This window comes from Scardinius erythrophthalmus, assembly GCF_964197995.2.
Source record: "Scardinius erythrophthalmus genome assembly, chromosome: 3".
Classification (NCBI taxonomy): domain Eukaryota; kingdom Metazoa; phylum Chordata; class Actinopteri; order Cypriniformes; family Leuciscidae; genus Scardinius; species Scardinius erythrophthalmus.
The window spans coordinates 33,449,768-33,474,451 of NC_138223.1; the positions used below are offsets into that span (position 1 = coordinate 33,449,768).

At 37.8% G+C, this 24,684-nt stretch overlaps 1 protein-coding gene across 4 annotated transcripts in view; it reads right to left on the reverse strand.

The window, feature by feature from the left end:
- Positions 1–7,247: 7,247 nt before the first annotated feature.
- rgs12b (regulator of G protein signaling 12b) overlaps positions 7,248–24,684 on the reverse strand; it is a 44,545-nt gene continuing 27,108 nt past the window's right edge. For 3 of the 4 annotated variants that reach the window (XM_081360187.1, XM_081360188.1, XM_081360189.1), the window contains 14 exons: positions 21,556–21,577; positions 16,938–17,107; positions 16,409–16,501; positions 15,319–15,462; positions 14,132–14,311; positions 12,849–12,999; positions 12,597–12,691; positions 12,132–12,326; positions 11,781–11,854; positions 11,285–11,411; positions 10,707–10,803; positions 10,441–10,508; positions 9,697–9,793; positions 7,254–9,401 (listed from right to left, as the gene is read on the reverse strand). In XM_081360187.1, the coding sequence (XP_081216313.1) occupies positions 8,833–9,401; positions 9,697–9,793; positions 10,441–10,508; positions 10,707–10,803; positions 11,285–11,411; positions 11,781–11,854; positions 12,132–12,326; positions 12,597–12,691; positions 12,849–12,999; positions 14,132–14,311; positions 15,319–15,462; positions 16,409–16,501; positions 16,938–17,107; positions 21,556–21,577 (2,082 nt within the window). In that variant the 3' untranslated portion in view covers positions 7,254–8,832. Of the gene's footprint in view, positions 9,402–9,696; positions 9,794–10,440; positions 10,509–10,706; positions 10,804–11,284; positions 11,412–11,780; positions 11,855–12,131; positions 12,327–12,596; positions 12,692–12,848; positions 13,000–14,131; positions 14,312–15,318; positions 15,463–16,408; positions 16,502–16,937; positions 17,108–21,555; positions 21,578–24,684 lie in introns of all 4 variants that reach the window. The other variant, XM_081360190.1, reaches the window with a different exon arrangement.

Genomic DNA, 24,684 nt, shown 5'->3' on the forward strand with positions numbered 1-24,684 from the left:
AAAAAAAGAATGCAAAATGATCAGAATAGCAAACAACGTGGTCACGGATCAAAATATAATAAGCGTGAATAAAGAAATAACAAGCATGAATAAAAACTTTAAACACATTAAAAGTTATTTTGCACAAAACTTAAACTTATGGTCATGCTTTGTTAAAAAGTATGGTTTTATTACTGTGTACTTTGTGCTTTCTTGCATTTTCTGCTCATATTTTACTCTTTTGTACGCTTGTGATGTTTTTCTCTTCGCTCTTCTTTCTATGTTCTGCGCTTGCTCTTCCAAATGTTGCAGTTCGAGTTTCATGTAAATTAGGGCGGGCTTAAGCGTCACCATTGGTCCACTAGTTCTAGATTGACAGATACTCCTCTAGCCAATCAATCGAAGAGGGGAGTTGACGTCACACCAATGCGACTCGTGGCTACTGATGCTTACTTGTTATACAGGGGAAGACGACCATCAACAGGACACCTTTAAACTGCATGTGTGCCTGCAACTCAAACTGTTGCCGGTATACGCGTATACCTGGCAATATGGTATAGTTAAATTCGTCATCCTAACAACGACCTGTTACAGTTATGCCTGTCTGATGATCCATCATTCACCTCTAATGCACTGGACCTGGCACCGCGAACGTCGATCTTCTCCAAGCAGCCACCACCACCTACTGGCCGTTTTACTTTCATATTTAAAATCATATTTAATCAATAACAAGGATGTGTAATGTCGGTCCTGACTCCTGGGTGCAGAGTTTAGCTCCTTCAACCCTAATCAAACACACCTGAACCAGCTAATCATCGTCTTTAGGATATTTAAGACAGGTGAGGTTTTTAATCGGAGTTGACGCTATACTCTGCAGGACAGCGGCACTCTAGAAACAGCGTTACCTATCGCTGATGGAGATGTTACTGTATTCAAATTTTAAGCTATATTTAAAACATTAATTCTAAAGTAATATGCAATTATGTAGCTATGTAATTAAACACAGTAAGTTTGTAATAAACCACTGTATTAAATTCAACTGGTTTCTCTATATCTTCTCTGTAACACAATCATTTTCAATAATCTTGTCAAATTTGGCGAGGTTAATAAAAAAAAGGTAGGCAATACGTAGCGGCGACAGGTCAAAGTCCTAAAGTCTTCAGACAATGGCCGTTTTTAACTTAGTTTTTGCGACGAATTGTAGTGTTTCATAATTGCAGGATGTTTCGCTAACAGCAGCCTTAACATATTGACATCATGAGCCAAGTAATATTGTTTAACACCAATTACCTGTGTGCACATTAACATTCTCATGTATCTAAAAAAAAAAATGAATTTAATTATTTATGTCCAGAGTTCAGATAGCTTTACTGCTTGAAAGTCTTTGTAAAGTTAAATTGAACTGCCGTCTTCCCTTGTAAGTGTAGCACTCCTGAAAAAGAGTATAATGATTAAAGAAAAATGAAACAAAAGAGAGTGCAGCAGTGCTTCTTTGTTGTTATATTTACTCAGAATGAAGTGCTTCACGGGCGCGCACCACCCACTGAAGTGTGCGGTGACGTAATCACGCTGGTATGCCAAGCGAAAATAATTAATTTAATAAATGCACATATCAAAGCACAAATAAGAAATTGAACAGTATATAAAAGTATTAGAAAATAACATTTTAGTATATTATAATGGGATTGAAGAAATTGTACAAACATAAACAGCTTGTACCACGAGTCGCATTAGTGTGACGTCAACTCCCCTCTTCGATTGATTGGCTAGAGGAGTATCTGTCAATCTAGAACTAGTGGACCAATGGTGACGCTTAAGCCCGCCCTAATTTACATGAAACTCGAACTGCAACATTTGGAAGAGCAAGCGCAGAACATAGAAAGAAGAGCGAAGAGAAAAACATCACAAGCGTACAAAAGAGTAAAATATGAGCAGAAAATGCAAGAAAGCACAAAGTACACAGTAATAAAACCATACTTTTTAACAAAGCATGACCATAAGTTTAAGTTTTGTGCAAAATAACTTTTAATGTGTTTAAAGTTTTTATTCATGCTTGTTATTTCTTTATTCACGCTTATTATATTTTGATCCGTGACCACGTTGTTTGCTATTCTTATCATTTTGCATTCTTTTTTTCAGTTTGTGCAATATATTTTTACATGTGTTTTTAAATTTTTGATTCACGCTTATTATTTTTTTATACATGACCGCTATATATTTGGCGGGAATTTGATCCCATAGTCTTCCTTACAAGCATTAAGATCATATATCTTCAAGGAAGTGAAAAAAAGCTCTTCATATAACAATAACACTGATGATCAATCAATTGCACTTATCTTCAAATGAACTAATCCAAGTCTAAACTGTCACATTATTAGCACATTACTGTCATGCGTTTTACAGGCAGTAATTCAATAATAATTTATCTGCCTCGGCCACTAGATGGAGCACCATCTCTTTTCAGGATCTCACTTATGATGATGGCCAAAGTTACCCTCCCAGTATTGGTGCGAGTGTTGAATTGCCGATAACTTCTGTCTTTGTGCAATTTACAAACCCTCTAAGACTTGCTTTACAAACATTGTACAACTTCTGCTCAAAAAAAAAAAAAAAAAAAAAAAGGTCTTCCTGTTATTGAAGTTTAAGCAGATGATTACCTTGTCGGGTTGAAAAGTCTTGTGGATTTATTGAGTCCTTCACATGCTGTGAACTGAGTAGAGATTAGTATCCAGATGGAATTGGCCAAAAAAAAAAAAAAAAAAGAAAAAAGAAAAAAAGAAGCTGTTTCTTTACAGTTAAAATTTACCACGTTCAAATTTGTTTTTAAATATCAATTTCAGTAAGTAGCAAAGGATGGTAGCCTATAATCTGTTTAGTTTCTTTAAAACATAAAAAAAAAAAAACAGTAGCTACTACTACATAATTACATAATATAATTTAATTTTAAAGTGTTGTCAATCTTTCTAATTTACCAAAACATCTGACTGTAAGTATTTAAAGTCCCCGTGAACCGGAAGTTGCAAACGACTTTTCTCCAGTGTTATGACGTATTTCCCAGTGAAAAGGAATATTGAACAGAGGGCAGGGTTTTACTCTAGCGCTCCTCCTCTCCATCTCTGCTCATAGCAGACTAACGGTTTTTAGGGGAGTGGTTAAGCGTTGCCCAAACCAATTCCTCAAACCTACGTCATCAGAGAAGGTCCTCCAATGCAGAGGGGAGGGGCATTTTCAGATTTTGATTAAAGATTACCATGGTAAAAAAAATTTTTTTTTAAATATTTTCTTGCATGGATTAATTGTTCACCACAAGACTAGTAATATGTGCTAACAAAGTAAATAGGGTCAATTTTGATTTCATGGGGACTTTAAATAGGTGTTTGGTAAGAATATTAGGCTAGTAAAAGTAGCGATAGGTTACTAATATTTTTCAGAAACATGACAGTAGTTCAGTTAGTAGGCTAGCCTATTAGAAATAGTGTACCTTAAAAGTGTAATGTGTTGTAGTGCAGCCAAATGCTACATCTCTGTTTTAAGGTGTGTTCACACTTGGCAGGTTGGGTTCAATTAATGTGCTTTCACACTTGGTTCGATTGTCTGGTCTAAATCAGTGTTCGATTGCTCCCTCTCCCCTGCTGGAATTTGTGTTCACATTATATTATTTAGGTTCAAACCATGTTCACACCCAGATTGTTTGCATCATCAAAGCAGCAGCTTGTTGCTTCAAAACGTCAATGCAGGAGAAGGCGTCAAAATAGCATTGCTCACCTCATTATGTAAGGGATAATGTAGAGCAAGGCAGTTGTTATAGCGAATACAACCCCCGACAGGCTGATCAGGCCTTGAATCAGCCTGTCGGGGTTGTATATTTGCTATAACAACCGCCTCGCTCTACATTATCCCGCTTATTACATGGCTACCTACCAAACAAATCAATAATTTGACACAAAATATTGATTTAAAAAGGAGTTTATTGATTTAAAAATGATTGTACTGCTTCCGCTAAAGAAAATAGTCAGATCCGTCTCTACGGTTAGAATCCTGCGTCCATAGCATGGCAACGGTGAGTTATCCTTAGCAGCGTAATCAAGAAATAACAGACCGCATTCTACATTAGAATTCAACCAAGCCATGTAATATATATATATATATATATATATATATATATATATATATATATTACTTTTGGATTCGTTTTCAAAGTTCAGCACATAACAGCATTTATTACATGGCTTGGTTGAATTCTAATGTAGAATGCGGTCTGTTGCGTCGGGGTCCTGACCAGCCTGTCGGGGGTTGTATTCGCTATTACAACGAATTTGTTTGCAGTGCGTCAGTCACGCTTGTCAGAAAAGTGAGCGAGAACACACTCAAAGGGCTCTATTTAATTATCTAAGCACATGGTCTAAAGCGCACAGCTGAAGTGCACTAAGGGCATGTCCGAATCCACTTTTGCTAGTTTAATGACGGGAAAAAATGGTCAGCGCACCCAGGGCATGGTCTTAAAGGGTTGTCATTCTCTTAATGAGTAATGGCTGTGTTTTGGGCGTAACGTGCAATAAACCAATCAGAGTCTCCCAATCTCCCATTCCCTTTAAAAGCCAGTTGCGCTCACGCCATAGCGGATTCGCTATTTACATGGTGGAATTTGCAAGCGGAAAAACTGAACACTTCTCTAGCGAGGAAACGGACCTGCTTGTACGCGAGGTTAAAGCGTGCGAACAGACCTTCTATGGGACAAAGAGTACGCACGTTGTGGACCCGCCTATAGCCACATATTACTAACGCACTGTTTAAATAACAAAATAGCAACGCGCCAACAATGCGCCTGAACACACCTTGTTTTCAGACCAGCACACCCATGGGTACAAATGCATTTTCTATTTAAACAATGAGGCACAGGACTTGAAAATGATAACTGCGTCGGGCTGAAACTAGCAAAAAACACTTGCGTCGCGCACCTGGCACTGCATTGCGCTGAATGTATGTGCTGAACGTCATCAATTTCATTATACTTCCAAGATTTAGTACAATTGCATTCATACCAGCAGTGAACTCTTAGCTACCCCGGACCACCCTTTTTATGTGGACTCAAACAGCGTTCACATCCAAATGAACCGAAGACTGATGTCAATCGAACCCAGGTGCATACCAAAAAGTGCTAGTGTGAAAACACCCTGAAATGCGGACGCAGCCATTGTGACGCAATTTCGGACGCAGCCATTGTGTTAGAAATGGCAGTGTGAAAGCTAAGCGAACCAGGACTAAATGTATCATTTTCTGTAATTTTTGTTTGTGTGTGTGAACCTTAATGTCTCAGCTCAGCTGTAGCGTTGGAAAATTTGGATCGCTCTGACAATTAATTTAAACGAATAGATTCACAAAAAAGGATTTATTACTTCAAGTCCCTTTGTTATGTAGACTATTGTTTTCAACTCAACTTTTTTTCATTTAGTGGCTGAAACTTACCTGTTAAAGTTTGCTATAATGTGAAAATAATCGAAATTGCTAATCTATTTAAAACCCCTCATTGTTTTTGAGCAAAAATATTTGACTTATTAAATCTGTTTAAATGATACATTATATCATTGAATAGTTATATTTTTAACATTAAAACATATTAACTATCCTACAAATAACCCCACTTATTCCCTCATTTCAAAACGTTGGGATATTGAAACATGATGGAATATATTGTGGCTTTATAAATTGGAAGACGTGTTCTTACAATGAATTTCTTACTCATAGCTTTAAACACCTTATTCTTTGTCACAAACATCATGAAACTCATGTTTTATTGGTCTATAAGTAGCTCCTATTATTTTCAGGCTGTCTGGCCAAACATGAGTCATCAGGACCTGTGAATACATCTTCAGTAAAAGTGTTCATCACTCAGAACATGTCGATTTCTTCTCTTAATCACCTGTAATCACAACACTATATTCAAGTCCAGAGTTGAAAATTTGTCTAGCAAACCACAAAGCAAACAGTCCTTGCTGACATTAATGCAATAAAACAAAAAACAAAAAGAGAGAACATAGCAGTTCTCACATGATAAAATGTCTAAAGATATTAGAATATATAAAACAAGAGAGCACCAGGAGGAGGAATCGCGCAACAATTTGGCTTCATGGTCAAATTACGACAGCATTATGATTTCTGTCTATAGAGGGTTTCCCTTCTTTTGAAGCGTGAAAAAGTACCGAGGGAGACAATGCAGAATTAGGACACTTCCTCTGGTGGAGGATGAGAGAGGGAGCAGTGAAGGGAAACAGAGGCTGGTTTTGTCTGAGCCCAGAACCGGCATCCAAACAACACAAAGCCTGCCTAACCAGCCATTCACTTTAACTGGGCCTCTGTGCATAGCTAATGCACTGAGAACGGCTTCACTCAAACAGCACAAAACAGAGGGTGGGGGAAGTGGGGTGAGGGGAATGTGAAGGAGTTATTAAAGAACGCTTCTGAGAGCAGAGAGTTTCATCATGCGATCAGATGCGCCGTCCATGCTTTATGTCTACATTGTGTGCAGAACTCCTAATCGTTGTATTCTTCATTCAATAACAGGAAAAGGAAATGATAAACTCTCTTATCTGAGAATGATTTGGGCTTCTGTCTTTCCTTGAACTCTGAAGGATGTGGTACTGTTTACACTTGTATAATACTAAACACAAATTAACTATTTTTGTAATGCTTTTGAAAGAAGTGTCTTAAGCTCACCAAGGCTGCATTTACAGTATTTGATCAGAAATAAAGTAAAAACAGTGATATTGTGAAAGATTATTATTACAATTTTTCTATTTTAATTCGTTTTATATAACAAATGTAATTTATTCCTGAGATGGCTCAAGAAACATTTCTTATCATTTTCAAACAGTAGAATTATTGATTATTTTGTGTGTGTGTGTGTGTGTGTGTGGGGGGGGGGGACAGCATTAAAAAAAAAAAAAAAAAAAGTCTTTACTGTCACTTTTGATCAATTTAATGTGCCTTTGCAGAAAAAAAAACAAAAAAAAAACGTATTGACCACAAAATAAAATAATGTACTGTACTTGTGATAAAGTTTTTAAAGTTATAAACTTGGTTTCCTTAGAGAAGTCCTGGTGATTTAGCCTCCCCAGACCAGTTCTCAACACTATAACACTACCAAAATATGCCAGAAAGTATTATGTACTAATCCATACTTCAGTTTGTTAATGTGTGTATGTGACATCATGAGGACCCTAAACATCCTCTACAGAAGTACTTAAACATCAATGCTTAGCCATCAAATTGCAATTGTAGAGTTCCGTTTACTGTCTACATTCGTACAGTAAATTACATTTTTGTGGCATTAAACACGTTTATGGAGTCAAACTTTCACCGCAAGATTCCTTTCAAACAAATGCTCCGCCATGACAGTATAGCTGACCTGAAGCATACAGTGTAAGTTAACGCCCTTTATAGCATCCCTAGTGGTAAGTCTGAGAATGTAACATGCACTTGAGCTGCTTTTGAATTATACAACAATGAATAGGTCTAACATCAAACTTGTGTAGATGAAAGCATTTGTTTATGTACTTGTAGAACGTTTCAGGCTAAGAGATTGTAAAAATGTAAAACAGGTATTGGAAAGAGATCGGAACAAGAAATAAACAACGAGAGGAAGGGAGAGAGATCTCACCCCTAACATTTATTTAACTCTATTTACAAGTTTGCAGAAACATCAATCTGAGCAGAGATATCGGTCTTCTACAAAAAAGACTGCTACAGAAAACTGAAAATGATTTCAGTGTCAGAATGAACAGAATGGAGGGCAATTCAACAATGTTGGCAACTCAACATAGCAATAAATCACACAGCTGTAACAGACACTATGTACACATTTAGTATTTTGTCATTCAGGAAGATATACTTAAGTTTCATCTGGGATAAATTAATCCTTTCTTAGGATTATATTACACGATTAAATACATAACATATGATACCGTAGCTTAAAAAAAAAAACTTGGAAGGAATGGTGATAAAAAGAAAGTGATCTGCGTAGCTACACATTGTTGAATTGCATTTTTGTAAGAATATGATGGAATAAAGAGAACAAAAATAAGCTCTGAGGTCTCCACTTAAGATTGAAATGTAGAAATGTGAGGTCATGAGGAGTTACTGAGGACTCTTTGTCAATATTTAGGTTTCTTGGACAGGTTCATGGAAGGCACGCTACTGGTCACCGCAGAGAGGTAAGGCGAGGCCTCCGTCGTACTAAAACTGATTGTGCTTATTTATGTTTTTATCCATTTGCGTATTCACATCATTTGAAAAACTTTTTGAACAACAGATAAATAGATTCATGCGTAAACGAGGGTGCTTGACACCTCAAACACTCCACGTCCGGTATGTAGTTTATATTTAGTGTTAAAGAAGAATTATCACATGTTTAGTTCCGTCAGTTATGGCTCCTGTTAAGGCCTTCATGTGATGAGCCACAGGGCAGAGATACGCAGAAGACGAGCAAGATCGCTTCAGTTCACTACTGACCTCAAATAAGTCCGACTGGCAACAATAATTATATTGTTTCCCTCAGAGGAAAAAAAGCCATGGAAGTTAATGATTGTCAAGATTGTGTGTGGCTAGTTGTTTTAAAATACTTTCAGGGAAGAAAATAAACCATCGAATGCTTTGTAGGTAGAAGTCTTTTTTTTTCCGATTCTTCGTTAAAGTGCTTAAAGGGTGTCAAATGTACATGGTAAGGAGGTGGTTTTGCCAGGGTTTGGCACAGGGCTCACGATGAAAAGCACAGCAAATCCACAGCACTCAGAGATCACACACGTCTTCATGAGGGACCAGAAAGAGGTGAGGATAACACATGCGAGAGTAGATTGTTCACACAGGAGAGGTACCTGATCGAGCCCAGCTTTCCTGGTAAGTGCCCTCCCTTAGGATGTATTGGCGTTCTGGGGAAGCAGGGAGAGGATAGGGGGACTGGTGAAGGAGAGAGCTGTTAGGGCTTGTGATGTCGCCTTCGGCGACAAATGTCAGGTCCGTGCTGCTCTCCTCTTCCTCCAGCACCCGGACCCCTCCGTCGCTCCTCCAGTCTGACGAGCCCCCTTTTTGCGAGTGCGGAATCGGGGATAGTGAGGAACTGAATGGTGTTGGATTTCGGTCTGTGGCGTTTCTGAGAGCTCTATTGGGAGGCATTAGGGCTCGTCTAGGCACTTTGCCCTCCACTGTTGAATCTAAGCTCTGCGATTGGTGGCTGGCGCTGAGGGCGGAGCCATTCTCCTTGGATCGGGGCCGGTTCTTGTGGGAGACGGGGGTGGAGCTGAGATTGTTGGCGTCTGCTTCCGTGTCAAGGCGCAAGAAGTCAGGAAGGACAAGGTCGGACTTGTTCAGCAAGCCCCGCTGGTCGTCAGCTCTGTTGCTCTGTGCTTTGGATATGAGCTCGAAGAATTCTGGTTGGACAACACACACACAATTTTAAACCATTTTATTTGTTGAAATGTGACAATCAACACACTTTTGACACATTACAGCAAGCGTGAGATAGAAAGCATTCTTGCAAGACCTCGGCAACAGATTACCTGCAGCTGCCAGTTCAAAGTGTGCTTGTGTTAGCATTAGCTACATCAGCCAGTGTTGCTACAGAGACTTTGTTAGCATAAGTTGTAGCCAGGATCAACATCTGCGCTTAACTAGGTCAAAGAAAAAGAGATTATTCAAGAAAGTTAAAGGGGAATAGTTTTTTACCTTCAGCTTCATCTATATTAAGCTTTTTCTGTTTTTGCTTTTCCACTTGGGCCCTGGTTTTCACAGCCGAAGCCTTTTCTGCCGCTTTGTCCTCCCCCTGGGTAGCGACAATGAGAATGGGGCACATTAAGGGTGCGTGGATGAGAACCGCCTCTTCTGCGAGGCTTTCTCTAGGGGAACAGGGCTAAAACTACAGGGGCATCGTAGGGGCACTGGGTGGGTCTCTAGCAACTACCACTAAAGCGAGTGTACATACTCACAAATACTTGTGCAAGCATACTAAAGTCAATCTCCACACAGCACAGCATCTCACTGCAGAAAAACCACCACCAGCACAGCATGCCACCACAACACCCAACATCGGTGAACATCCACGCTTCACTTTCTCTTGTCTTTCCACCACTTCTCTCAACATATCACACAGCTATCAGTAACTATAAATACTAGAGAGTCTGTACAAGGGAGGAACCCTTGAACCAAGGAACTCTTGGTGAACAGAGGCTGCTATCCCCTCACAACGGTGTGGTGTGTTGAAGGAAAGGAAGTGGTAAGAGATGGGTTGCTGTGATTCGAGAAGATGGGTTAGATCATCCAAATGCCCAGAAATGCACAGATACACATAGCCTTCAGACCATAGGAAAGAATAGGGGAGCCAGCCATGCACAGACTCCCCACACACAGGCCAGAAAACACAAAAAAAGAAAGAGAGGAGATTGAAGTGAATGTGAATGATTGAGGTCTTACTGTGGCAGACTGGCTTCGCGTAGACAGAGGTGGGCCATGACTTTTAGATGAGACCAGCTTTTGTTTGTCTGTTCAGAGAGGGAGAGCGTTAACTCATTCTGTATCAAGTTAATTACAAGCAAACTATTTTAAAGACTACACGGTAAAGTATTTACAACCTATTTTACTTGATTTTTTCTTTGGTGTCAAATTCTTTTCTTTGAAATCAAATAATCAAATTGGATGGTGGGAATGATGTCTGTCCTATGAGTGTGTGAGCATCTTGCCTTTTCCTTGAACGTGGTCTCCCAATTCCAGAACCACCCTCAGTCCATCTAGATTAGATATAGGAAGCCCAAGATCCAGTGGTTCTTTCTCTCCACTCTGCCCACACAAGAAGACCAACATATTTAATTAATATCCATTTCATAAAATCACAAAACACATTTCACATGTTATGATGCAGTAGTCCAATTTCCTCCATCTCACACTCTAGTCCACTAATTTCATCCTCCAAATAGCAACTTGATGGAAACAAAATTTGCACACTACTGTGTAACCTGATAACCCAACATGCTTCTTAACTCACAAACAAATCATCATCATGTTTTTGATGAGAATTCTGTACACAATGCTATGATAAACCAGTTCAGCTCTGAATGTATTCTGTTAAAAGTTCCAAAAACTATTAATTGAGCAGTTTGTGTAAATTAAAAAAAAAGTTACTTTATAAGAAGGGCTCTCCCAGGAACATAAATATAAATTGTTTTATGCACAATGTTGATACATGCCCATATAATAACGAAGGATACATCCATTAAACTATATTTTCCTCATGTAAACAATAAGCAAATGTTTAACTCACTATCCTGGCCACCAGGTCTCCTAAGTTCAGGCCATATTTGGCCACCACCGGTCTCAGCACTTCTGTAACCGGCTTAGTAGGTTTTGCTTTCAGCCCAACAGAACGATTTATAGGCACCAGATCCAATCTGTGAGGGAGAGATGGAGGGAGAGATGGAGGGAGAGAGAGAGAGAGAGAGAGAGAGAGAGAGAGAGAGAGAGAGAGAGAGAGAGAGAGAGAGAGAGAGAGAGAGAGAGAGAGAGAGAGAGAGAGAGAGAGAGAGAGAGAGAGAGAGAGAGAGAGAGAGAGAGAGAGAGAGAGAGAGAGAGAGAGAGAAGTTAAGGAAAATAAGCTTTAATAAACTGAATCCTGATGAATGTTAGATAATGAATGACTTCAGTTAGGTTTGAAATGTAAAAAAAGAAATGAATACAGTACATAGACAGATAAAAAAATTATAGATGAAGGAATGAATGAATGGACAGACAAAGATAAAAACAGATAAACGGGTGTGTACCGGAATAGCGTACGTTTCTCCAGCCGCAGATCTCTGGAGCACAGTGTCATGCAGTCCTGGTCCAACACTAAAGGCTTTACAAGGACAATACATGCTATTATAGTCTATTACAGCATTGCAGTATCAAATGATGCAGATGCACACACATGCGCACACGCACACATAAATGCAGCACTCAGCACAAAAACACACATACTGAAACCACCTTCTTACCTTTAAAGGTAGACAAGACAAAATCAAAAGCAAAACTGAAGGTACCTTAATTATTGATCATTATAGAATAGTTTTACCACAAAACACAATTAGCGCCCTGCATTGGTTATCTGAACTACAGTTTAATATGCATGTTACCTTTTCCCCTCCCACTAGGAACAGATCCACAGCAGCCAGATTAATACTGAGCTTCTCGCACAAGCCTAAGAGCACCTCTCTGATGGAGACGCCAGGCCTGATGGGTACTGAGCAGCATGAGCCATCCGGAAGGTTAATGTTACAGTGACGCACCGTACGCTCGGACAACGACATGGAGTTACGTGACACATCACCCTGTCAGACAGAGGAACACAAATGAATGAACAATGCAAATAAATGAAATAAAAACAATTTTTTTTATATTAAATTGGAGAAAAGAATTGGAGTATATGTTCTTAAAATAAATAAATATACAAGAAAACGATTGTTATGAATTGATTCATTATTATGAATTGATTGGGTTGTTTTAATACAAATATATATATATATATTTGGTAATTTGAATAAAATACTAATAATCATAGACAGACCAACATCAGCTCGAGTCAGATGCATTTGACCCACCTCGTTTTTTCCAGAACCAGAGGTAGCAAGTTCCAAACTCGCACCAGATGACAAAGAGCCCTGTGATTCTCTCCGTCCGTTACTTCCTGTAAAGCCTGTAGTGAAAGACAAATAACATTCATAAATGACAACCTGGAAAATGCAGGGGAATTGGAGAAACTGGAGGAAAAATTCAAGGAGATAAATGTGTAAATGTAATGAAACTAAATAAAGGTAAATTGAACAAAATGGTCACTGATGTCCTCCACTTACTGTAGTCTCCAAGGTCCTTCTTCTTAGATCCTTTTCCAAAACTTCTATTTCTGGACCAAGAGAAGAAAATGCTTTTCTTTTTATCGCTATGTTCATCTCTGCTGTCTTCATTCAGTGACCTTCCCGATTTAGTTTTCTTGTCGTCCTGCACCTTCAAAAAAAAGGTAAATTATTTTCCATACTCAAAAATAAAGGTGTTACACAAAGATCCAAGATGCAGATAATAAAAAAAATCTCTCTGGTGGTCAAAGAAAAACTTTGTAACACTTTACAATAAGGTTTCATTAGTTTAGTTTAGTTAACATGAACTAAGAATGAACAATACTCCTACAGCATTTATTAATCGTAGTTACTGTTAATTTCAACATTTACTAATACTTTGTTAAAATTAACATTAGTTAATGCACTGAGCTAACATGAACTAACAATAAACAACTGTATTTTTATTAACTAACATTAACAAAGATGAATAAATACTATAAAAATATATTGCTCAAAATTATTAGTTCATGTTATTAATACATTCTAATCTAATGTTAACAAATGACACCTTATTGTAAAATGTTACCAACAGCTTCCATGATAACTATACTAATACTTGACTATGCAAACAACGACAGAATGCTAACAATAGCTTTAATCTCACACCTGAAAAACAACAAGATGATACTCATGAGTGTGAAGCCATTCCCAAATAACTTTTAAGCACAGTTAAAGACATTTAAGCCAAATGATGTGAAGCATTTGCTTAATCTTCCTGATAAATTGCATAAATAACATCTACGTTACAAACATTATTACATTATGCATTGTTGAATCCATGATTCATAAATGTTCATACATAATCACATATGAATGTACATAAACTACTGAAGGCATAACTAAACCTTCCACTGAGAGATAATTGGAGGTATCGTTATTTGATGTGCTTCACAGATTGTTTGATTTTGTGATTATGTTAAAAGGAAGTCAATGTGTCAACTGCAAACAGACCATCATCTTTCTAATGAAGGGGTTGAGACAAAATAAACATCACCGAGTGTGTGTGTGTGTGTGTGTGTGTGGGACCCGTATCACTGTGGGGACAAAAATTAAGGTCCCCATGAGGAAACAAGCTTATTAATCATACAGAATGAGTTTTTCTGAAAATCTGTGATGGGTATGTTTAGGGGCAGGGTTAGTGAAAGGGGACAGAATATACAGTTTGTAAAGTATAAAAACCATTACGTCTACGGAGAGTGCCCAAAAAGATAGCGAACCAGACGTGTGTGTGTGTGTGTTACCTTTTTAGGTGTAGAGAGGTTAGAGCGGTCAGAGCTTGTGCTATGTTTAGATGTGGGGCTACTGGGGACCTGGTAGGGGTCTGGAAGAGGACGCCCCTCCACCTCTGCAAGCATACATTCTTGATACAGGTAGGACTTTAGGAAGCGTGTGTAACTGTCAAACTTCATCAAGTTGAAGATCTATTGAGTAAAAAAAAAAGAAGAGTGGCACTGTAAAATCAGCATGCTGAAAATCCAGCATAGCCATATTTTTTGTGTTTGTCAACTAGCATATTTCTTTCTAGTCTTGCTGGTTAAGCTGCTTAAGTAAACTGGTGGGGGCACAAGCATATCATGCTGGGACCGGCATCCTTAACAAAAACAAATGCTGATGACCAGCAATGTGGGTCTTCTCAGCTGGGATGACATACACTTCCATTCAAAGTTTGAGGTCAGTAGTATTGTTTTTATTTAGATTTAAATAAATGCTGTTCTTTTAAACTACTCATCAAAGAATCCCGAACAGCTGCAGTATCTGACACTGTAAAATGTGGCCAATATAATGTTTCTGTGAATCTGTGTATTACAGAGATCTTGGATAAAGAGGTGACAGCCAGACAGGAGCCTCTAAATGCTGCTACGTGCACTTTTAAATACACTTTTATAAGAACACATTCTGCACAAAGGTCGCCCGAAGGTTTCCTAACGGTTATCATGGGATTCGGGTGTACAGGATGCTACATTCATGTTCTTATGACATCACAGTGCCGAAAATACTTTATTATTAGACATCTTGCCTGCAGCCCTCAAAGATGGGGATGTGATGGTAAAGCCTTACAGACATGCAGTGGAGGGAGCACAGTCATTTGAAAAAGCAATTGTTGTATACTTCTGGGAATTTTTTTTATGCCGTCATGTGTCATGAACAGTAACTTAAATCATTTGCTGATTATTCTACATGAATTGGTCTGAGAAAGATATCAAGTAGACACGCGTTAAAAAACAAAACAGGTCAAGGCATGTAAAGAGATTTTCCACAATTTCAAAATCTTCAGGGTGGACCTGACACCCACACAGCCTGATATAAACTTTATGATGAGAAATTTGTAAGCTCTGTTAATACTTTTATGATGCTTTTTACTCAGAAATACAATGTTATACCCCCAGGTTTTCAGTAAATATCCTAATTTGAACACTTCCTGTCTCACCTGTATCTGTTGCTCTTTAAACATGTCTGGCCTTGGTGCGTTGAGTATGTCGTCAGCCAGCTGAGCCTGACTATCAATGTTGACGGGTGTGGTGGCCTTACTCGACAGGAAGCTGTTGTAGATCTCTCTAGCCCTCTGGGACAGCTGGAGGCCAAAAGTTATGACAAGGTCACAATCAAACAGCCAATAACAAACCTTTATTTCATCCTGTCCACATTAAGGGTGTATTTAGTGTCCTAAATGGACTGCTATGGACATAAAATATCGGTAACACTTGAACTAACCATGAGCAGTACATTTGTTACAGTATTTATTTATCTTTGTTAAAGTAAATAAAAATGCAGCTGTTGGTTGTTTGTTCATGTTAGTTCACAGTGCATTAACTCATGTTAACAAATCCAACTTTTCATTTTAATAATGTATTAGTAATTGTTGAAATTTAAATTAAGTAAGGGATAATGTACATCCAGACAGTTTTTATCTCAGAATAAGGGGTCTAAAATATTTTATTAGGTCTTTAAACACAAAGCTTTCGCGGAGAGAGCAGTTGCTAACGTGGCAAGTTCAAACTAGACGGACATTTAAGAGATACGGTATTCAGTCATACCACTCATTACACAGCATTTCACCACATAAATATTATGGAGATAAGAGATATTGATTTCAGATTAAACCATTTTAAAATCGTACCTGTTTGTATCTTATAATCCAACACTGTACAAAACAATAGTCACAAAATGGCAGCAGCTGTGTTTGTATGAAACAAGCGAGTCCACGATACCGGATGGCATAATTAAATAACTACACAAAATATTGACTGAATTTTAATATTTTATTAGCTCACCAAATGCAAAACTTCCACGAAGAAATACCGGTCCTAGTATTCAGTACTCAAGTATTCCACAGAGCCGTGTGATAAAGATTAATAAATGTTGTAGAAGTATTGTTCATTCTTAGTTCATGTTAACTAACGTAGTTAACTAATGTTAACTAATGAAACCTTATTGTAAAGTGTTACCAAAATATCTTATAAACAGCATTAAAAAAGTACTCAGGTTAAAGAAATATTGTAAATATGATGACTTTATACCTGTTTCTTGTCTGTTTCAGGTACATGGCTGAAATATTCACACGCTTGCCAAAATAAAATATTCTCCTCACTGAACTCTTTCTTCAGAAACTCCTGCAGGATGAAGAGAAAAAGAAATAAGATCAGGTAATTAATCTGCAAAACATACAAAAAAGTGTTTGTGCAAAATGGTTCTTCACATGTTTTGTCTTTCATTAAAAACCTTTCAACTACGAAAAAAGTCTCAGTATCTACTCACTCACTGACTACATTAAATTCTCTAGGCATTACTTGTTTTAGAGATAAGGAAAATCCTTTCCAAACACTTTCTTGTGGTTTTCTTTGAAACCTTGAATTCAACGAGTTATGCAACCTTGCTAAAAAAAACTTTACAACTTATGCAAGTTTTGATAAGAAAGTATCTGAGGACTTCACATTTTCAATTCAAATGCATAAAGCATAACTTGTATTCTCAGACAATATTGCTAGAGGATTCTTTAACACAGTGCGGCCCCTTTGCAAAAGGATTACATGGACTGATTCGACGTACCGAGAAATATCGTACACCAACAGGATCCTGTAGCAGGCGCTCAAAGCAGACAGCCCATGATGCAACACGCCGTTCAGTGTGGCGTCTATGGCATTGCACGCTAGGTAGGCTGGCATTGCTGTTCAGACTGTTATCACTGCCGCAGCCTTTCAGGTCCACACTGTTCAGCTCTAGGCACAAACAATGAGATAACAATGTACGTATTATTCACACCAAACACAGAGGCACACTAATTTTTGTTAAGAAGAAGCTTATAATAACATGAAAGTTTTTTTTTTACATTTTATTTCACATTTTACATATGACACTCATACAAAAGAATCCTTCAAAACCCAGAAATGCCCAACAGGACTGCCTGAAAAAAAAGTCAGGGTGTTCTAAATTAAGACCATACTCTTAAAATAGACCTGCGTTTAAAAAATAAACAACAGAAACGTCAGAGCTAGATGTGAGATATTAAATTATATCATCAGTCCTTAACCTGATTTCTTAAATCACCTGACACTTCTGCTGCTGCTGTTAGATTAGATGCTCTCCTTTTAGTTTCTGGGTGATTCTGGTGTGGTCGGTGAGCTCTTGTAATCAAATACTATCGATTAAAGTTACAAAGCACATTCTTCTTTAAAGGCACAGTTCGCTAAACATGAAAAAAGTCCTTATTTACTTGCCCACGTGTTCCAAACTCATGTGCTGTAATTTTATCTGTGGAACTCGAAAAATCAATCAGTTCATAGAGAACAGGAGTTGTCATGTTGCATAAACAACAAAAATTAGCATAAAAGTCATCCATATGACTTCATTCCATGACGCTATGAACTGTTACTTGTACGCACAAGGTGAGGAATAATGCCTTGAGTGAACTCTTTCTTAAATAATCCTCAAAAACACTGAAAGGAACATCGATAAGCATTTAGTAACGTAGTCAACAACAAAAAAGGCTAAGCAAGACAAAAACTGCTTTAGCCCAGCTGAAAATAAAAACATACACTAAAAAACAAGCACTCAGAAGAAATCCCAAGGTTCATTTTCAGATGGACTCCCTCTGAAAGAACCTCAACAGACCATGGGTCACTATCAGCACGACCTCTTACCTGGGTAAAGCTGGTACGAGCCTGTGTGATGCCACTTCACCAGGTATTTCATGCCAATTGGACGCCAATTGGCTTTAACATCCATCACCCCACATTACACACACTGCCACGGTGAAGAGCCATTAAACTGTCCACAGAGCTAATGTACGCGCTTGAAGCTAACTTTATCAGCAACTAGGAACTATCTAAACAACACAGACACGGTGACAAGCCTACATGCATGTATAGTGGTAAACAGATAGTAGCCTGTGCACAAAGCTCTGAACGGGTAGATGATAAATTATTGAAAGCAGAGAGAGGAGGGAAACTTAGAAGGTAGAGGTAACAGGAACCTGCAACATTAATGTTGAACCAGCACAGCCAACCGGTAGCACCATAACTGAAGACAAACGTGCACACACAAACAGATGAGACCGCACTGCATAAATTGCCCATTGGTCCTTTTATAAAAAGGGGTCAATGACAAATAAGAGTGCCCACAATTAAATATGCAACTTACTCATTCTCAAAAAAGTTTTAAAATATACGTATATTTCTTTTTTTGTTATTATGATTTATTAATTCATACATTTAAATATATATTATGTAATAAAAATGTATAAAAAATATAGCTAGTTTTTGAGGAGTCACACCACATGACATTTTACAACCGTAACTACCCTTGTCTTAACAAAAATTTGATATTATAAGACACTTTACTGACATTTTCACAGTCATGAGAGACTACAGAGGTTTCTTATGATATCATTTCCTATTTTAAGTTTCTGTTTTTTTTTTTTTTTGCCTTATCGTTGGCCGAACCACGTGATTTTTTTGGGGCGGACAAAAGTTTTTGGAATATTAATATGCAGTGATTTTTGTTAGTTTTTTTTCCCCTTAAAAATAATAATGAACGGTTATGCCAAACTAATTAACACTTTACTTTTCAAGAATTTTTTTTTTCATTATGATAAAATAAATGCATCACCCTCACATTTTTATGCATTTTTTATTCTTTATGCTTCTCCCAAAAAATACCAAAATGAATTTTAATTTAGATATTAAAAACATGTTTATCATAGAGGAAGTTCATTCAAGTATTTCTATTTATGAATTGCTTTTTGAATAAATGAATAGATCAAGACCAAAAAAAATCTGCAGCATGTCATTGACTAGCCTGACTACGTCAGACTTCCTACTTCCACTCAATTTCATTTCGCTTCTGTAGTCAGTCTGAGATAGCAGCCTATCTTTCAGTTTTCCAGCGGCCTTCGGACGGCCGGGCCAATCAACGAACAGAGGGCGGGCTGAAAGCCGTGACGTAGATGCTGATTGTACCGTGGATGCGTAGATTTACTTCACATAATCTGTAAAAGTCGTTCACAGCCATGTTTACTCCGGCATTTCGCTCGATGGTTTTGTTTTCGCATCATACATGGGTTTACAGTGGAAGTAAGATGCGGCTGAGCATGCGCATAACACACGCCATAACCAAACGTCATGTGATTGGCTTACGGGTAACCAATAATTTTAAACTTCAGACAAGCGCCCCCCGCGAGAGAGAAAACAGTTCTCTATTATGCCATTCCAGACTCTGTCTACGAAGCAAAGCGAAGTAGCAGAGTTTGGTAATACCAGGCTAGTCATTGACCCCTATAGATGCAGATTCCTGTAAACTAACTAGTCTTGCACAAGGAGAGGTCTCGCTCTCCCAGTTTAAAACTAGATTAAAGACGCATCTCTTCAGCCAGGCATTCATATAATACTTTTAATCTTACAGTTAAATCCGACCTCTAGTTTATAAACGCCAGAGGAGAACTGGCCCCCGACTGAGCCTGGGTTCTCCCAAGTTTTTTTTTTCTCCATTAGGTCACCTGATGGGGTTTTTCGGTTCCTTGCCACTGTTGCCTTTGGCTTGCTCAGTTGGGGATATTTGGGGACATTTAATTGAATTAATCAATCAACAATACTATTGATCAGCATTACCAAACGTGGACGTTTTCCACTAGAAACAAACATTGATGTATTATTTTAATTTAATACTGTGAAGCTGCTTTGATACAATCTGTATTGTGAAAAGCGCTATATAAATAAACTTGACTTGACTTGACTTGACAGACTGTAAAACTCACTCCGAGGCGTCTACAAGAACACAGCTCAAGAAGTCTAAAGACAGCAGAAAAATGAAGAAAATGAAAGGTTGCTGAGATTTGCACTTTGATCTCAAGATGGATGGGTATTACTGACATTTGAAGTGGTTCCCCAAGTTAACTCACTCTCTCTTCGCTTTCACGGGCAGATTTACGACATCCTGCTATGCTGATAATTGATCCTGGAGCAGTTTCTAAGGGATAAATCTGGCCCCGGGATCTGAACACTGATCCAGCCTGCCTGTCCTGGTTAACTGCAAGCTGATCTCAATTCAGATCCTCTCTCAGTCGTTGTGTTTGAAAGGCAACTTGATAACAACACAGACATTAAAAACGATACTACAGGATTGTAAGTGTAACAGCCCACTGAAGTAAATTCCTCACAGTTTTGCATTCATACATTTGTCCCTATGTGCCTTTTGTTATGCATAAGGTTGAAAGATCTATGGCTCTGACTGGCAGCGTTAAGCAAACATTCACAGAAACCCTGGCACATTCACACATGCTAATTGGGACATCGAAGGGGGATTCGGGAGGTAGTTAGGGCTTGTTCACTCCTAGTGCAGTTGGATTTGAAATGCAGAGATTTAGGCCAAAACAGTAACTCGCTCTGGCATGAAGAATCACAGACAACACACTACTTATGGTACAACCATTGGTGCTGTTCCTCATTAATGGTTTTGTATAAAAAGAGGAAGTTGGACTGAAGGTTTAAAGAAGCACGTAATGAAACATTAGAATTTGCTTTGGCACATTATACTGTTCAGATACAATACATTTATGGTGATTCGGAAGGAAAAGCGATCACAAATAATGTTGGAAACTGATCTCAAAAATAGCCAGAAGCACTTCAATTACATTGTTTACACTGATAAAATGGCACAAAGACTTTGCCTTGATTTGTCTACATTCATCCAACAAGCACTTATAGAGTAAAAATTGGGGGGATGGATGGCAGATGGAACAGAGAACCAATCTTATCAAGAGATCAGGCGACTAAAAGACAGCCAAACTGGTGTTTGCTTTCTCCTTCATTTGGTTAGAGCTCTCTGTTTCAGATCTACATATACAAACTACATTAACATTGAAAACACAGCATAGAAAACAACAGCGAGCCTGATACGAGATATTAGAAAAGAGCTGTGAGTAATTGAGGAAATGTGAGTAGTTTAGGAAAAGAGCACAAGATGGTGAAAGTAATGGATATATGAAGAATGTAAAAGTAATTAGATCCCAAAGAGACCAAGATGTTTAGGAGTAAAAATATGACAGGTCTTATGAAGTACAATAAAAACTGTGATAGAAAAGTGGAATGAAATGGAATACCGAAAAACAGACAATTGATCAAGAGGATCAGATGTGATTTGAGGTTTTGATATCGAAACATTGATTACTCACCACCATCGGAGACAGCCGCAGACTGCAAGAGAACACAGAAAGACATGTGTGAGTGACTCTCTTCACCAACACAAATACACTCTGAAGTCTGCAACATAGCAGGGTACTCTGGTGGCATGATACACACACCAGCTCTTCCTGTTTTACTGCTAGTCTTTCACACACACACCTCCTCACTCATTCAGAGATAATGAGATGCATCAGGCACATTCCAGACCACGCCCACTGTGACACATCAGTGCCGCCCAGTTTGATTAGCCTGGGCATGTCATGGTTTAGTAAGAGATTAAGCAAGAGACTGAAACTTTCTTTATATTACAAATATTGAGTCATAGAATTTTTACACAAATAGTCAAAGCAGATTCTTGGTTAATTGTATCAACCTATATTTTGATAAGGCATTGCATTAGTGATATTTTCACAGTATAATTACCCATTTATTGCAAGGTCAAATGATGCATGTTACTGTCATAACAGAGTTACAGCATTCAGGCAATAAGTGGATGTGTGGGATGGGGGCCAAATGAGTGATTTCCTTTAAATGTGGGCTCAAACGTCAGTAAGTGATGAAATACCCAGGGTGTGCTTAAATAGTAGCACTTTATCTACAAATAGTACACTAATAAAACTGGGAGCAACTACTTTGATTTCGATTTGGGCCTTTTTATTTGATTAGTATACGCAGCGGTCCAAAATTTTTAGGTCAGTGAAAGTTTTCAGAGTTTTTTTGACAAAAATGTAAAAAGTGATAGTTAAAGGAGAACTCCGGTCAATTTTAACATTGAGCTCATTTTTTGCTGTCAGTACAGAGAACAACGACAAAAATCGGTGTTGCCTACACCTTTTTAACCTCTTTTTCAAATTTGCACCCTGTTGACTTCAATGGGGCAATATTTAAACCTGCTTTTAGCCTCTTAACATCTTTGATGTGTCATTACAAGTGCACAGCCAATGTGAGTGATTCCTTCAGAGTGAACACGGGTGAATCTGACTGCAGTAGATGTGAATGATCCACAGTAATCGATTGTCGAGTTCACGCGCGTGATCATAGGTACTAAACCTATGCGCGTGAACTCGACAATCGATTACTGTGGACTTCGACCGAAAACAGGAAGAAAATACAGGTATGTGCGCTGGCTGAATTAACATCACTGTTATTCATATCTTTCACATCTACTGCAGTCAGATTCACCCGTGTTCACTCTGAAGGAATCACTCACATTAGCTGTGCACTTGTATTGACACATCAAGGATGTTAAGAGGCTAAAAGCAGGTTTAAAACTTGCCCCATTGAAGTCAACAGGGTGCAAATTTTAAAAAGAGGATAACACGGTGTAGGCAACACCGATTTTTGTCGTTGTTCTCTGTATTGACAGCACTCCAAATTTACAAAAAAATGAGCTCAATGTTAAAATTGACCGGAGTTCTCCTTTAAGACATTTAGAATGTTACAAAAGATAATCAAAGAATCATCAAAGACGTATCACAGTTTCCACAAAAATATTAACCAGCATAACTGTTTTCAACTCTGACGATAATTAGAAATGTTTCTTGAGCAGCAAATCAGCATATTAGAACGATTTCTGAAGGATCATGTGACACTGAAGACTGGAGTAATGGCTGCTGAACATTCACAATATTACTGTTTGTACTGTATATTTGATTAAACAAATGCAGCCTTGGTGAGTATAAGAGCCTTAAATATTAAAAAAATCATAATGACCTCAAACATTTGAATGGTATATATTAAAAAAAAATTATTATATAAAATATAATAAACTAAAGATCACACAGCACAACATGAACTAGAGTAATCTATAAAATAATAAAAGTAGCAAGAATTAAAATGAATCTGTGAATGTTTTTCTACATCTGTGAAAATGGTGAAGAAAAAATCTACAGAATTATGATGAATGGATGCAAATAAGGCTGACAGTACTATACTGTTAAGAGCTGAAAACATTATAAAACTGGCCCAAAATATTCCAACTTCACATTTTATTCAAACAACATTGATCCAATAATACCCGTATAAAATGGGCCTAAACAAATAAAAACAGGGATGTGCAGGGAATTCAGAAGAATTATGACTATTAAAATGACCATGTCAATCACCTCAAATAAAATAGCAGTTGATCTCCAAAAGAACTGAATCACACATTGTTTACTCACTCAAAATTGATCTAAGCCTTCTCAAGCTAAATGCATATTCCTATGACAAGAAATTCGTTTCCATATATACAGGCCTAGAAATGGTTATTAAAAGAGATTAAAGGACAGTAAAAGAGGAGTCTGATCATGTACAATCCAGAAACAGTTCTGGGGAAGAGGGGAAAAAAAAACACATCAGGCAGCTGGTACCAGGACAGATAAACAGAAAGATGGATGGAGTTTCCATTGAACAGTCTATACAAACAAACGTGCTGGAACTACAACATGTCCTCTCCCAACACTACCTTGTAATTAAGCCATAATTGACCCTGGTGTTATTTATTACTGCGTTTGGAAAATAAGTGGGATTTTCAAACTACAAATTGGAAGATAAAAAATCCTAGAAAATGTGGAGAATGTGGAAGACTTGGCTCAAAAGCTGACTCTGTCCTTGGTCAACATGTTGGAGATGACATCAGCACAGCCTGTAACTTCATTATATTGGTCTAGTGACATCAGGGACACATTCTACACTGTCTAACATCAACTACATTAACATTACGGATGACTGTGAGGTGTAAATCATTGACTGCTGAGCCTTGCTGAAAGCTAGATATCTTTCCTATATAAACACAACAGTGTTAAATATTTGTTTTCACAATATACAGTTTATCACATATCCTCCATTTACATTAGGGTAATAGAAACATAGTCACTCTCACACAATGAGGTCCTATACGTCTCATTCAGTTATGCTTTCATTTTTAGTATGTTGTCAAAGGACTGCATGAGGCATTTAAAACGAAACCAAAATATTAATAAAATAAACTATTTGCTGCAAAATACAAAATTTGTATAGCAATTTAAATAATAAAATAAATCAAATGATTAAAAATCATGTCAGTGGTGCAGTGGTGCTAACTAGGAGTAACACCACTGACAAAAGATCAGGGTACTGCCAAACTCTACAGTTATTTA